Source organism: Symphalangus syndactylus, chromosome 6, assembly GCF_028878055.3.
Source record: "Symphalangus syndactylus isolate Jambi chromosome 6, NHGRI_mSymSyn1-v2.1_pri, whole genome shotgun sequence".
NCBI classification, from domain to species: Eukaryota; Metazoa; Chordata; class Mammalia; order Primates; family Hylobatidae; genus Symphalangus; species Symphalangus syndactylus.
This window is the reverse complement of record NC_072428.2, coordinates 56,349,917-56,365,455: the sequence shown is the minus strand read 5'-3', so window position 1 is coordinate 56,365,455 and position 15,539 is coordinate 56,349,917. Positions and strand designations below refer to the sequence as shown.

The 15,539-nt window shown below is 52.8% G+C and overlaps 1 protein-coding gene across 2 annotated transcripts in view; it reads right to left on the bottom strand.

The window, feature by feature from the left end:
* Positions 1–14,580, bottom strand: part of DGAT2 (diacylglycerol O-acyltransferase 2) — a 32,884-nt gene extending 18,304 nt beyond the window's left edge. The window contains exon 1 of one of the 2 annotated variants that reach the window (XM_055282977.2): positions 14,068–14,580. In XM_055282977.2, coding sequence (XP_055138952.1) covers positions 14,068–14,188 — 121 coding nt within the window. In that variant the 5' untranslated portion in view covers positions 14,189–14,580. The remainder of the gene's footprint in view (positions 1–14,067) is intronic. The other variant, XM_055282978.2, reaches the window with a different exon arrangement.
* Between the last annotated feature and the right edge of the window lie 959 nt (positions 14,581–15,539).

Below are 15,539 nucleotides of genomic sequence, written 5' to 3'. Positions count from 1 at the left end.
CCTACAAGCTGGGAGCAGGGAGAGAGACGGATTTAGGGGCCTACACTCAAGCCTTTGCTTTTCTTCAAAATCTGCAAAGCAACAAAGCCATAGCAGAGTTTAGAAAGATACCTACCCTTATCAGCTGAAAGTTAACAACTGCTTTGACTTTTAGGAGGAAGGAAGGAAATGCCAGGTCTCAAGATGGCCCCTTTCCCTGGTGTGATGCATCAGAGGGAAGGGGCTTAGTTTAGCAGAAGAGTCAAACCTAGGTTCAGACTTTGGTTCTACTCACTATGTGACCCCAGGCAAGCTTGCAGGGTTCACTGCCATATCCTTGGTGCACAAATTGGGTGTTCAGTAGCATCTAATAACACCACAGGCATAACTGGGGTGGAGGTGGCAGGATGTGAACTCACAAAAGCAAATAAAGAGGCTGGGCCATAGAGCCATTCCAGAGGTCTGCCTCATAATTGCTCCTTCGCCCCCTTTATAAAAATCCTACCTTCATAGGACTTTCCCACCTCCAGACTTGCCCAGCAACACATCCTAGAGCCTGAGGGCCCTCTGGGGTCATCCAGTATAGCCTAATTGGACAGCCAGGGAGACTGGGGACCAGAGACAGGCACTGACTGGCCCAGGGCTACCCAGGCAGTAGGCAGCAGAGCCAGGACTGAAAGCCAGCATTCCTGACCCTGCTTAGAGGACCTCCCCTTTCCCCAGAGCAGCTCTGAGTACAAAGGCTCTGTACACAGGACACAGTCGGAGGGTCATGCTCAGGGCCTGGTCAACCTGCCCAGCAGTGGGTCCTGGACAGATGAGTTCATCACATGCTTATCCTTGAGGGTCTCATAACCTTTCACCTTCACCTACAAGTGGGGACAGGCCTGGGTGAGTATATAAGGGAGGGAAGTGAAGTCCAAGCACAGGCTTGAACCCTTGATCCAAGGGCTGGGGCTGGACAAGTCATCTCTTCCAGCAGCTGGCTCTGCCTCCTGAGCCGTGCTGGATGAAGTGAAGCAGGAGTCATGGCCACCGGAGGCTGGTTAAGTGGCAGGTGAGTTCCTGTTCCATCTGAGGCAGGCTGGATGCCCTGGCTAGACAGAAGGCAAAATGTACTCTAGCACTTTCCTACTCAAAGTGTGGTCTGGGAACAGCAGCATCAGCATCACCTGGGAGCGGGTTAGAAATGCAGGACCTTGGGCTCCAGACTGGATCTACTGAATCAAAAATCTGCATTTTAACAAGATCCCCAGGTGATTAAGTCTGAGAAACACCACTATAAATGCTTCAGTCCAAACACTCAGGTAAGCGTGAGACACAGCACTGGGGGACACCACCTTCTATTCGACAGGAAAAAAAGGCAAAGCCTGCCTTCTCGTGGCTGACTGCTTCCTGTTGCAGACAGGCCCCTGAAGCCAGTGGTTTGACGGGTGCGTAGGGAAGAGGCATGCTGGGAGTCAGCTTATCTAGCTCCCTACCTTGGCGCCAGGGCCAGCCACCATGCAGCTTGGAGGAGGAGTATAGAAACTTCACTGATGACATATCCCCAACTGAAACAACTGAGAAGACCTAAAAATTCTTCATCGTGCCTAATCCAAATCTCTCTGCTAAGCTTATTAGGTGTCTTAAAATTAGGTAAAGTCATAGCGCAGGAAACGCACGCCATCTTGTTCAACCCTCACCCCATTATACAGACTGGAAATTGAGGGCCTGCAGGAGTCTCCCAAGTCCCGCAACAAGGTGGGTCTGCAGGCTCAGGTTTTTCCCACACTGCTGGTTTGGTTCTCACCCTGCCTTATCCAGCCCCAACTACCGCCCACAGCTCGCTCTGCCAACAAGTGGGAAATGCAGTCCACCATGTGAACCCTCACTTCCCATCTGCCTGGGCAACTGTACTGGGACTGCTGCAAGGTGGTGAGCTCTAAGTCCCAAATACCAAGTGGCAAGTGCTTCCGTCGGGGCTAGAGTTGGGAGGCTCCTGGAGATGGAAGCTGGGAGAACTGCACCTCTGCTTTCTCAGGCCCAGGCCCTCTCAGGCAATCCCAACCTGGCTGACCATGGAGGCCGTGGCCTGGGAGCTGGCCTGGCCATGGATGCTGAACCCTGGGCCAGTGGGAGCCCCCAGTCCACCTAAGAAATATTCTAGGCAGAGGCCCTTCCCTGCTTTGCTCACCTGATGATTCCCTGATAATGAGATAAAGCAATACATCCTTCAAAACCCAGAGATGGTGATCAGGCAGCAGTCTTCCAGGAAGCCTTTGGAAAGAGAAGGCCTTTCCTTCTCTGGGATGATAAACACTAAAGTCTATGCAGGCCTAGAATTGCCAGGGGCCATCTTGCCACCCACGGAGATAACCTATTTCAAGATAAAGTCAGACCTGCACAATGGAGAAACAAAAGAGCATCTTCCTCAGGGCTCCTACAGCCTCTGGCCTTGTACTAACTGCTGATTACAAGCTGATTCTGCATCACACTGGAAACTGCCTGAAGGCCTGGCCTGGGTCTGATCCATATCTGGATCCCCAGTGCCCTGTCGGGGCCAGCCCCAAGGGGGTGCTCTGGCCACTCTTCAGGCCCCCGGAGTTCCCTCCATGCAGGGCTGAGTGAAAGGTATGATGCACAAAAGGCCCATAAAGCTTTGGGACCCTCCATGCCCTTGCACAGGCACTTGGACTCCTGTGAGTTTGACATTAAAATAGGGTTATTTTGATGGTGATACCGGGTCAAGGTCACTCAGCCAGAGGCTGGCAGAGCTGAACTCAATTCAGGCCCAACCTCCAGGCCTGCATCTGCTCCGATGTTGCGTGTCCCCAAGTTCCTTCTCTCTGCTCCCCACAACAAAGCAGGGGGCAGTGGTGGGGAGCTGGAAGGGGAGAAATGAATGATCTGTTTTCCTTCAGAGGGGTGGGTCAGGAGCAGGCATCTTCTACAGCAGGTAAAGTGGCAGCAGGACTTGGGGTTCTAGACCCAGCTCTGCCACCAACTCCCATGCTAAGTCTCCTTACCTCTCAGGGCTTCAGTTTCCCCATCTATGAAATGGGAGTAAGGAGAGTGAAGTCTGTGATCTCTGGCACCCACCCTCCTGAGGACTCCTGGCAGGGTATTTGGGACCTAGAGCTTACCACCTTGCAGTAGTTCTGGTACCGTTGCTCAGGCAGATGGGAAGTGAGGGTTCAGTTGGACACCCCCAGAACACTGCCAGTCCTTGCCACCTAGCTGTACTTCCTCTGCCCCAGCTGTGGCTGGGAGGAGTCCAGCAGAAGCCGGTGGGGATGCCGATGCTGCAATCAGATGCCACCACATGCCACCACCTTCACACCCAGCCTGACTGTTCCTGACTCTTGGGTGGGGCCACCAGGGAGCCTCAGCATCCAGCCAAGTCCCTGCTCCTATCTGCCCCCCTCACCACACCTGAACTCTCTCTGCACACTCCCACAGCACCAATGTCACTTTACTTGGCCATCCCACTGCCAGTGACTCATGGGTGCCAGGACTTGGTACCTGATTCATCTATGGTAAAAGGGGCTGCATAGCTGAGCAAATCCGTAAGCAAATCCAGAGCAGCCTCAGAGGCAGCTATAGGCCTGGATGCCCAAGTTAGACTGGGCTGCCTGGCAGGAGGCCAAACCAGCCCCATCACTGAGGACTGACCCCAGAGATGGGGGATGAGCCTCTTTTGCCCTCCTTAAGTACAAGTTTCTCCACCTATAAAGGGAACACAACCCTGCTACCTACAGATGTCTCTGTTTTATGGGGGGCAGATGAGACACGCTGTAGGGGAAGATTCCCAATAGAAGATTCAAATGGCTGCTCCCGGGCAGCACTTGCTTTACACACAGCTCATTTGCTCCTACCTTTGGGGAAGGCAGAGGGAGTAGAGCTGCCAGAGAGGCCCAGAGCAGCTCTTTTACCACCCGGAAAGCAATCCCCTTCTCCCGCGCCTATGTGGGGCTTCACCGTCCCACAGCACTCTCTGGGAAGGTAGGCAAGGGGAGACCTGGCAATCCTGTTTCACAGAGAACAAAACTGAGGTGAGGTGAAGCCCAAAGAGGCAAAATCACTTGCTTGAGGTCAGGGTGTGGGAGCCAGGACTTAAAGAAGGTATTCAGGCTCCCAGTCCCTCATCATCTCTACAATGCTACGCTGTTGAGGGCTGGCCCCACTAAACAAGCCAGCCCACACCCAGACTTCAGGACATATCCTGGCAAAGGAGAGCTGCCACCTCTGCCCATATCATGCTCAAAGTCTCATGTGGACGTTCTAGTGAGACTGGATTCCACCCCCACAACCCATGTGCTTTCAAGCAGCTCTCAGACCCAGGGCCAAGCCCAGGGCTGGGGTGTTGAAGGGTGTCTGTGAGCACCTCTTTGCCCAATATCTGATATCAAAGTGACCAGGAAGGCCACACCTCAGGGCTGATGAAACCGAAGTTTTCTGGGCTTCCTCTCACATGCCTGTGGGCAGTAGTGTCTGAGCCCCAACCCCCTAAATCTGAGAAAGAGGGCCCTGGGCCAGCTCTGCCCTTGCCTGGCTCTGTGACCTCGGGCAAGTCACCTAACTCTAGCTTTGGTTTTCTTATCTATAGGATGACGGTGATAATCCCCACCTCACAGGATTTATGGGAACATTAAATTTTAAAACGTATAAGGCACATGTGGCATTTGTTAGGTGATTAAGTGGTGGCTACTGGCATTCCTCCTCCCGTCTCCAGAGTGGGAAGGGGTATACGTAATGAGCAAGCAGAGTTTTTCCAGAGGCTCATGGCCATAGGTGTGTGTTACAAGAAGAGGTCGCAGAGTGACGGTAGCGCAGAGGAGGCTCCAAGGAGGCCATGAGGCTTTGCCAGGGCCCTGAAGACAAGATCTAGGGGTCAAACAGGAGGAAAGTGGGCACTGTGGTTGGGGGAAACTGCTGGAACAAAGCCTTGCAGGGAGTTCTAATGAGGCAGACCCAAATACTCAAGAACCCAGAAAGGGGGGTGACTGACTGCCTGAAATAGAAGCTGAGAATAAAGAAGTTGGAATGAGTAGTCAAAGGTGGCTTCCTAGGTGAGGTGGGTGGGGACAGAGCTAAGACCCAAAGCATAGAGCACATATATGGTACTAAGCGCTAATACTAGCCCTGGGGAAACAGCAGTGAGCGCAGCACATGATGTCCTGCCTCAGAGGCAGCTATAGGCCCGGATGCCCAAGTTAGACTGGCTAAAGTTAAGTTAGGATGCTTAACTTCCGCTGAGGGAGAGATAAAACACCTATGTATTAATGTATGATGTAACATCAGGCAGCGATGAGAGCAATGAAGAAAAATAATTTGGGGCAATGAGATAGAGAGAGGGGCAGGAGGATCCCTGGCCTGTGGAGAGGAGGCCCTAAGCGCACATGGGGAAGCAGTGGTAGACAGAGAATGTGGGCAGCTCACGCCTCTGGACAGCCCACACTGCGTCCTCCACCCACCTCACCTCCATACTGGCATCTGGCAGGGGACATGCCAACCTGAAGTCGGTGCCAAAAATGGGGGCCAAGAGTCAGGAGAACCTGGCCTCTAACTCGTAGGAAGTGGCCTGGATGAGTCACTTCCTATATAAGCTTCAGCTTCCTCATCTATACAGCGGGGCTAATACCTACCTCACCAGATTGTTGTGGGAATTAAATGAGATAATGTATAGCCAAGAGCTTCATAAAAAGTAAAGATCTCTATGAATGCTGATTAATTACCAAGTAAGCCTCAGTGTCCTCTCCTGTTTGATGGGTAAAATAATGCCTGCCCTGCTTAGGAACAGAAGCGTAGGCGACAGGCTGACTTAGGATTCAAACCCTGGCTCTGATTCTTACCTGCAATAAGACCTTGAAAGTCACTCACCATCCCTGGGACTCAGTGTCCTCCTTAGCTTTAATCCAAGATTGTCATAAGGAATCTAAATAACTTATGGAAAAGGGCCAGAATATCTGGCATCAATGTAAGAGAGCCAGAAAGATGCCAGCTAAGAGAGGTGTGAACAGCCTCTTGGGCTCCTTGAGGTGGGGGTGGGGGTCACCCTGCCCACATCCCCAACCCCAAGGATGCCACACCTGGGCCCATCTGGACCTAATGTCTGCCCTGGGTCTAGGTGAGTGAGAAAGTCACCCCCAAGTTACCCCCAAAGAGCTGAGGACAAGTTGCACGGAGACAGAGAGAGCAAACAGTTTTTTAAGAGGTGCACAGTAACAGGTTGTATATTATGAGGAGAGGTAGCAGAGTGAGGGTCAGTACATATTGACCGCTGGCAGGCTCTTCCAGCCCCAGGGAGGTCTAGGAAGTCAGGCCAAGTGCCAAAGAGATGCCACTTCATCAAGGCTGGAGGTGAGCTCTCTTCCAGGCTCCTCCAGGCAGACACCTTTCAGCGGGAGTCCACACACATGATGATGAGAGGCCAGTCATGGCAAAGCTGCCATCTCTGGAGGGTCATGCCCACTGCTATTAGAATCCCAGGCCAGGGCTGGGCTCCCACAAGCCTCACACAGGAAGCTGTCTCCACTTGGTGGTGCCTCACCATGTGCTCAGCCAGAGACTCCTTCCCTCCAGGAAGTCTCCCCACACTGTCTGACTTCACTGCAGTGCCTCCAGGTAGAATTCTATTGCTTCCAAGTCTAGTTTGGTCAGTCTTTTAGCACATGCTTACCAGGCATCCACCAGGCACTGAGCACTGGCCTGCCAGAGACCAACCTGTTGACTCTTTCTCTGGAAAGTCTTCCTTCTCCTCCACCCAGGTGGGACTGACCGCATCCCTGACTGTCCCATCTCACCCCTGTACTCAGCGCTTTCTCGTTATGGGGAAAGGTATGTGTTGCATTTGCAGGGACCATGTCTCATTCATCTGGGCCCTGGTGCTCAGCACAGGGTCAGGTGCAGAGAAGGTGCTCGATCAATGTTTGCTGAATGACTGAATGCTTGAGAGGACTGTGATAAATAAACAGGGCCTAGACAAAGACAGAAGAAAGTCCACCCACAGCTGACTGACCTGTGCCATGACAGAGGGTCAAGCAGAGCTTTCTGGGGAATCAGGAGGGAAAGGTCTTCTCCAGCTGGAGGGTTGTTAATGTCGAGACAATGGTGGAAGGCCCCAGAGGGAGGGAGAGAGAAGGGTGGAACCCAAACACTAACATTCATACCAGTGCTTTCTAAGTACCCTTTACACCCCAGGCTCCACACCAGGAGGGGAGCTTCTAGACTCTGCCTCTCCTCTGCTTCTTGGGCATCTGCTAGAGGCTGAGTTCTGCTCTTGTGCTGCCCACCCAAGATATGGCTGGGAGACAAAGCTGCGAACAATTAACACAAAGGATCAGTCAGGACTAGGAATCCAGGGGAGGCCCCCAACCCCCACAGGAGGGTGTTCTTAGGGATGCTTTCCAGGAGGAAGGTACAGGGGCAGGACCCCAGGAGTAGAGTCCTGCAAAAGGCATTGCAAAGGCCCGAAACAGAGAGAAGACAAGTTTGAGGAATTAACTGCAAGTAGTTTAGTCAGACTGTGCACAGAGACTGTGAGTCTAGTTGGAAAAGTAGAGAAACAGGGAGGCATGAAGGACTGGGATGCTAGGTCTAGGAGTCCTGGCCTCTACCCTGAAGGCAGAGAAGCCAGCCAGTCAGAGCCCACTCCCTCCACTGGTGCCTAAGAGCCCTAAGGCAGCTAGCTAGCTATCGAACTGGTCCCAAAACGCCAGTGAGTTCTTTTCGGAAAAGATTAACAATCCCCTTTAAGGGTTCTGTTTTGCAAATGAGGTATCCTTAAAGCAGGGCCCACTGGGACATCTGGCCCAAAAGGGAAGCCAAACTACTGGAAAGCCAGCACACAACTATGCTAGGTGTGCCAGGTGGGAAGTGGGCCATCAGGACCCTGCAGGGACTGTCAGTCCTCAGGGCCTGCTGCAGGGAGCCAGGCATCCTGAGGATCTGTAGACTTGCTGGGGTCCTAAGCCTCTTCCTCCCCTCTCTAGGTTTCCCCATTAGCACTAAATTAGGAAGCTGGGGTGGATTAGTTGAAATCTGAGTGCTGCTAACTTGGGCCACCTGTGCTCTGCTAGAATCCACTAATGAATTTTTATCCACAGAAGATCTCCCTAAAGGGAATATAAGCCCATCCTCGGGCTACTCCATACACCTGGGTTTTTGTGTATTCCGTTTTCATCAAGTAGAACTTTCACAAAGTTCCAAGAGGTAAAGCCAAGGAAGTGAGACTATTAGAATGCCATGTTCCTGATACTGAACATGGAGCTACATCCAGGACCCTGGACATGATTGCTGAGGACCCCAGGGGCCCACTTCCCCCACCCCACCCACTGTGACCAAGCACATTCAAAAAGTAGCTACTGCAGTGGAAGGGGTTGCCATGGCAACACTACTAGCGTGTGAGTAGGTCACCAAGGAATCTCCAAAATACATCCCCATTACAATATATGGGCGAGCATGGGGTGACAGGTTCTTCTGGGGCACTTACCTTGGCCCCAAGTGGATGAGTGCACCATTTTCACAAGGAGAAGCTGAGGCCAAGAATGAGTAGGTGGCTGACCTCAAGAGTCCCACAGCAGTTAAGGGACAAGAATGGAATCACATTTCTCCAGCAGAGATGTAAGGAAGCCAAGGAGGTCATCTCAACCAGTCCTCCTCACCGTGCAGATGAGAAGGCTGAGGCCCTAAGAGGCAGTGTTATGCCCAAGGTCACATGGGAAGCAGAGGCAGGGCTTAGAATGGCTAATTCTGCTCTAATAAGAAAAGGAGTTTGTGTTTCCCATTTCTATTGATTTACCCAAAAGGTTCACAGGTTTAGCCTCTCTGCATCTGCACCATAATCTGCACAGGTTCTTATGACACCTTTGCTCATTTCATAGATGAGGAGACTGAGGGTAAGGAAGGGTAGTGGCTTGCTGAGGCTGCGGAGCAGTTCGGTCGCCAAGCAGGAGCTGGACAGAGCCCAGGCCTGACTCCTACCCCTGGGCCCTGCCCATGAGGCCCTCAAATCAGCCAGCAGCTCCATACCAGGAGGCCCTCAAAGTGCTGGAGGCCAATAAACTAACTGTGCCAGGCTCCTTTCCCATGACCTCTCAAGTCTTCCTCCTGCTGCAGACGTAGGTGAGCCACCACAGGCCTGCATCCAGCATCCTCCCTGTCTCTCTTGTCTCTGGCTCTCAGTACACCAGGACCTCAGCCTCAGTTGGTCACTCAGAGGCCCTGCAGTCAGTCTGCCTCTCCCATCCAAATGTCATGCCTCTATTTATGCTATTTCCTGTACCTGAATGTTCTTGCCTGTCTTGCTGATGTCTATTCATCTTTACAGATCCAGACTGAATGTCACCTCTTCCAGGAAGACTTCCCTGACCTCAGGGTGATCAAGCTCCCCGGTCTCACCTCTTTGCAGTCTTTCCTGTCATTGCTCAGATCACTCTGCACAGTCATCTTGTGTACATCCCCCTGGTCTCACTTCCTCAAATGCAGGGACTGCAGCTGACACACAGAAGGTGCTCAATCAATAAAATGAAGGGTCCACAGCCCAAGTCCCTTCCTCAGTGAAGCCTTCCTGGATGCCCTAGAGCAGGGTCTGCCACTCTCTACAGTGTTGGGGGCCTGTTGGATGTGTAACACAGGACAAATGACAAGGACTAACATGACTGTCACAAGTTCACAAACACTCACACTCAGGTTAACCCAAACCCTCCATCCTTGAGAATCTGAGAATTCTGACCCTATTTTCCAGATAGAAGGAGTGAGATCCCCAAAGAGGAAGTGAACCCCTCAGCCACATCCCAGAAAAAAGTCAGGCCTGGAACCCCAGCTCTCTGGCTTCTAATAGGCCCTGGGAAGCAGTAAGGGTGACCATTGAGCCTGGCTCTACCCACTTGCCACTCAGCCTTGGAGCCAGCTCCTTGCCAGACTGGGTACCTCCAGGGCAGGGAACAGCTGCAACCCCAGCACCCAGTCCCTAGCACAGGTGGTTACAGGTACAGAGGAGGCCCAAGGAAGGCTCGAGGAATCACACTGAAGTTAAAAGCAGGGCATCCTCCAAGAGGAATGGGGCAGTCCCATTAATGATTCCTTCATTTAACAGATACTTACTAAGTACCTATTACCAGTGCCAGGCACTATGCTAGATGTCACAGCACTGAGAAAGACAGACAAGGTTCCTGTTTCCAAGGGACTGATATTCTTTTTCTGTTTGTTCTTTTTGTTTTGTTTTGAGATGGAGTCTCACTCTGTCACCCAGGCTGGAGTGCAGTAGCACAATCTTGGCTCACTGTAACCTCCTCCTCCTGGGTTCAAGCGACTCTCCTGCCTCAGCCTCCCAAGTAGCTGGGATTACAGGCACGCACCACCACACCTGGCTAATTTTTATTATTAGTAGAGATGGGGGTTTTACCATGTCGGCCAGGCTGGTCTCGAACTCCCGACCTCAAGTGATCCTCCCGCTTCAGCCTCCCAAAGTGCTGGGATTATAGGTGAAAGCCATGGCACGCGGACGGCTGCCAAGGGACTGATATTCTTATGGGGGAGACAATTGCTTAAACAGATAAGCACACATGAAAATTTAGGTAGTGATAAAGGCTATAAAAATAATAGAAGATGTGGTGATTGGGGGTGGCTCTCTAGATAGGGTGGCCAGGGAAGACCTCTGAGAGGAGATTGACTGTTCTGAAGCCAGCCATGCAAAGACCTGGGCAGAAAGGCAGCATATGCAAAGGCCCTGAGGTAAGACTGAATTGGGAGTAATGCTACAGGAACAGGAAGACCACCATGTGTCTGCAGCATGGTGGGTGACATGCTAGGAGAGGAAGTTGTGATGGCAGTGGAGGCTGTTCACCTGGGGCTTACTTCATAGGCCAGGAGGAAGAGTTTGGAAAGTCTGAAGTGTGACTGAGTGTGGGTAGGAGGCAACTGGCATTCACCTGGCAGCCAAAGCTCTGGGGGATCTTAGTGTCTCTAATCCACTAAGGCAGGCTCGGGGAGCTTCCTCAAAAAGTTTGAGAAGGGATGAGCTGCCACCCGCATCATGGAGACAACCTTCACTCATTCAGCAAACCACTGAGCACCTACAACGCACAGAGCCCTGCACTCAGCCCTTCACGGCCTTGCAACCCTTCTCTTGGCTTAAGGAGTCAGGCCACAGACTGGGAGATGGATCTGGGTTCTAGCCTGGCTTTGATAACCCTGGGAAAGTCCCTTCTTTCTGGAGACCCCAGTGATCCCATCTGTAACATGAGGGTTGGGCCCGATCCAACACTAATTTTTACAACTCAAGTACTTGCTGTTGAATTTGAGGGCAGGAGGGTGGAGGTAGGGCAGGAGGGTGGAGGTGGGGCAGGATTTCAACACTGGCCATTGAGTCACCGAGCCTGTTAATACAACATTACTCTTGGCCCTCCTTTCTCAGCCTAGATGAGCCCTTGGTGACGCAGCCCCAGAGCGGCCTCTATTCAGCTGGGGAAGTGATGTAGGTGAGGGGGGAAGCCACATGGAATTGGAGAGGGAAGCATGAGAGTAATGTTCTCATTCTGACTTAGGACTAGGTTAGGTGATTGTCAACCCTAGTTCCCAGTTACCCCCAACAATCTAGCCACTTAGTTTGAAGCAGATCCACAGTGATGTGGTACTCCATCCTCACCCATCCCAGCCTGTTGCAGTCCTCAACAGCTGTCAGAAAGGACTCCTCTGCTACATCAAAACTTGCACCCATCATCCCACTCCTGTTCCTGGCCTCACTCTTTGGAGCCACACACAACAAATCAGCTCAGAATTTTACTGGGACCACCAACATCTCATGCTAGGTCCTGTGCTGAACCCTGAGGACACAGGCAGGTGTCAGAGGGCTCTTCTGAACGAAGAGCCCCCAGTCCAAAGGCAAGGATAAAGAATAGGATGTATATCCCTCCTGTCCTGATGAACTCTGCAAACTCCACGTCTGGCACAGGACAGCCCTCCAAAGATTAGGAAATATCAGCACAGACTCCCGCTTCCCCCAGCATGCACCCACCTACCCATACTCCCACAGCTGGCCTTTTTTCTTGGCCAAGAAACCAGATGCCAAGGTATCTATTTCAATCTCTCACCCATCACAGGACTTCCCTTCACAGAATCCATGGTCTCTACTTGAATACCGTCACTGACAGGCTGTTCACCAGCTCACAACAGTGGGACCTTATCCACAGAGGCAAACTAGGCCACTGGGGAGTATCTTCAAGGACCAAGGATCTAGAAGGCAGGTCTAATGGAGATGCCCAGATAACAAAATGTGCTTCAGTGCCCTCCCCTACTCCGCCCAATCTTTCACCAAAGTAGATCCCAGAAAGCTGAACTGACTGGTTTGCATTTCATACCAGCCCTTCCTACGTTCCATGATGTAAATCCTTGCACCCAGTTTAAAAAAAAAAAAAGTTTTCAAGATCTGATAACAATATGGGGAAATGTTCCTGACATGATATTAAGTGGCTTGGTTAAAACCATTTGCTAGAGTACAAGTTCTCCTAAGGAACAAACTCTAAGTCAAAAACATGACAGCCAAGGTCACTGCCTCCTGGAAGACACAGCTCCCAGCCTGTGGATGGCAGAGCCGAGGGAATGGGGTCTCCAGGAAGCACTACCACAGAGAACATCCCTATCCCACTGCCCAGTGCAAAAACATTTTTAACAGCATGAACAAGGGCAAGTCCCTTCATCCACTGATGTCCCTAAGGACATCAAAGGACACAGGGAACAGAAAAGGACTCAAGTGAGAGAAGGGGCTGTCAGAGGCTACTGGCTGGATGCATGGGGCAGCTCAAGCTGCTCGCCCCCGAGACAGGGCAGCAGCTGGGTTCCTCTTCAAGGGCTACGAGCAGCACCCACACCAAGAGGGGCAGATAACCACAGCGATAATCACACAAGAAGCAATGCCAATGCCTCGGTCACAGTTAAAGTGTGGTACAGCTGCAGGGTGGGTTATTGCAACCACTAGGACATTGCGAGTGATTCTGATAAACAGAAGGGAAACCTCAATGTTACATTAAGGGGGAGAAAACAAGATTCATAACTATATCTACAGCATGTCCTCAACTGTATCTATGCAATGTGTATAAAGAAAATGATCAAGAGATATACTAAAATGCTAATAGGAAGCTATCTTTGGATAGTCAATTTACCAGACATTTTTTTCATTTGTCTATATTTTCAAAAATTCCATAATTAGCAAGCTTTATTTTTATAACAAAGGTGGGCGGTGTAGGCGACCGTTAGTTACTAAAGAAAAATCCATGTCAGAGAGGCTCAGCAAGCAGAATACAGACTTAGAAGGTGGAAGAGGAGCTTCATGCAAGACACACACGCAGACCAGGACAGCTGTGATGACTTCCCAGGGTCTACCGGATTTCTACTTGAATCCAGGGGTCAAGGCATCAGCTAAGGAAAACTTAGGCATGCTTCCTCCCACTTCAGTTTCTCCAGCTCTAGGTAAGGGAGGTGGGGGTTGGAAGAGCTGCTCTTCCTCGCTTGGGAAAAGCTGCGGGGGGCGGGGGGCGGGGGTTGATTTCAACTCTGCGCGATTCACTGAGGACCTCAGTTCTACCTTGGAGGACATGCAGGGTCCTCTCCGCTGCCTTCTAAGCATGCCAGGCTCAGAGTTGCTGCTATGTGGGCTCCAGAGCCTGGGCGAGAGGATGGGTGTGGGACAGACGTCAGGGCAGACACACCTGTTCCAGTCGGGCATGTTCCCTGTCTGGTGGCTGTCTCAGGAGAGTGCAAAACCCATATCATCCTGCCCCATCCGGTCTATCACTGCCAAAGCTCGCTCTACCTGGTGAAGGGAGAGGGGAGGGAACTGCCAGGGGTCACCAGCCGCAGTGGGGGCTGGGGAGGAGTTCTCAAATATCCCTAATAACTAAGAATGGTGGGTGGTACCACTCCCACCTCACGGATGAGGGAAACAAGCCGGGGGCGGGGGGGTGGAAAGCGATGTAACAGAGGTCGCAAAAATTGATGAGTGCCAGAGTGGAGAATGAACGTGCACTCATCAGCACCCACCAGCCTGCCACAGGGCCCTTTCCAGAAAATCTTCTCGCAGGTCCATAACCCCTGCGCGGTGGCACTCACCCCATCTCCCAGATCCCTCGCGCGACAGCGCAGGTCCTCCGTGAGAGCGCTGGTTCCGGTCAGCCTCGGCCTGACGCTCCCCGCGCAGGACGCCGGAGTAGGCGGCTATGAGGGTCTTCATGGCTGAAGCCCGCCCAGTCACGGCCCCGCGGGAAGCCGCCTCACCCCGCGCCCCTGGCCCATGCCCCGGCCACCGGGGCCAGGGCTTCGCGCAGAGCACAGGGGTCCCCGGACGGCGTCGAGGCTGGGCGGCTAGGACACCTGAAGCTGCGGCCGGCGACCAGTGGCGGCGCGAGAGAAAAAGCTTAGAACCCAGCAGAGGCAGCAGCCGCGGCGCTGGCGTCCCGGAGCGCGGCACTTTATCACCTCACAACGGGGCAGGCGCCGACGCGGCGGGCGGGGCGGGCCGTTCCAAGCCGCCGCCCGCGCCACTTGCTTGTGGGGGAACCGCACCTGAGGCTCTGCTCGGCGCTGGCCCGGGGCTGGCCAGCAGCCTGCTCCGCGCGGATCCGGGGAATGCGTGAGAGGAGAGCAGCTCTGAGCCCTCCGTCCAAGGGGCGCGCCCGGTTATTCCCCTCGTTCCCTCAGTCCGACCCCGGGCGCTCCCCCGCGGAGATTGGTACGGCCCGGCGGCCAGTACCTGGGCGGGGAAAACCAAGCACGTGCGGTGCAGGCAGAGGGCGTGCAGGGGGTCGGGCCTTTACTCTTTTGGCGGGGCTGTCCTTTGGCAGCAAAGATGCGAAGGTCCCGCTTTTGGTCACTGGTATCAGGATTAGTTCGGTTAGGGCTGGGTATCTCAACCACCCAAACTACTTCTGGCTTTCCGTCTCTTTAGGACCCAGCCAGATCAGCCCAGGTTCTGCCCTTGGGATGCTCACGCTGGGGGGCAGCAGAGACAGCCGCACACAGTCACTGGTGACAACGGCCAGGACAAGCGAGAAACCAGGGGGCTATGGAACCACAGAGTAGAGAAGACTCTGCCCTGGACTGGGGGAGTGGGGGCGCTGGTGCACTTCCCAGAGAGGTTGGTGCACAGCAGGTTTGGAATCAGACTAGGAGTCCAGTTCTTGCCCTGCCTCTCTTGAGCCTCAGTTTCCATATCTGTAAAATGGGAATAATAATTATTATTTTTGTGAAGTACTTTGAGAAGTAAATGAGATAAGGTACGAAAAGAGCCTAGGTAGTGTCTGGCACGTAGAAAGCATTCCAGAATGGTTTGCCCGTTAATGAATAGGAATTTTGCAGATGGAGGGTGTGAGGGCAAACCAGAAAGATAGGCATAAAGTGTTAGAAAAGCCAGCATGTTTGGGGCAGGGCTGGGGGCCCTGGAGTGGCTGGAGCCCAGGCAACTGTGGAAAATGAGGCTGAAGTGAGAGGCGCGGGTGCTTGAACTGAGAGAGTCTTGGGAGTGCCACTCTTGAGATATTGGGGGGGAGCTGGGTCTTGGGAGAGCTTTAGTAGGGAAATGACTG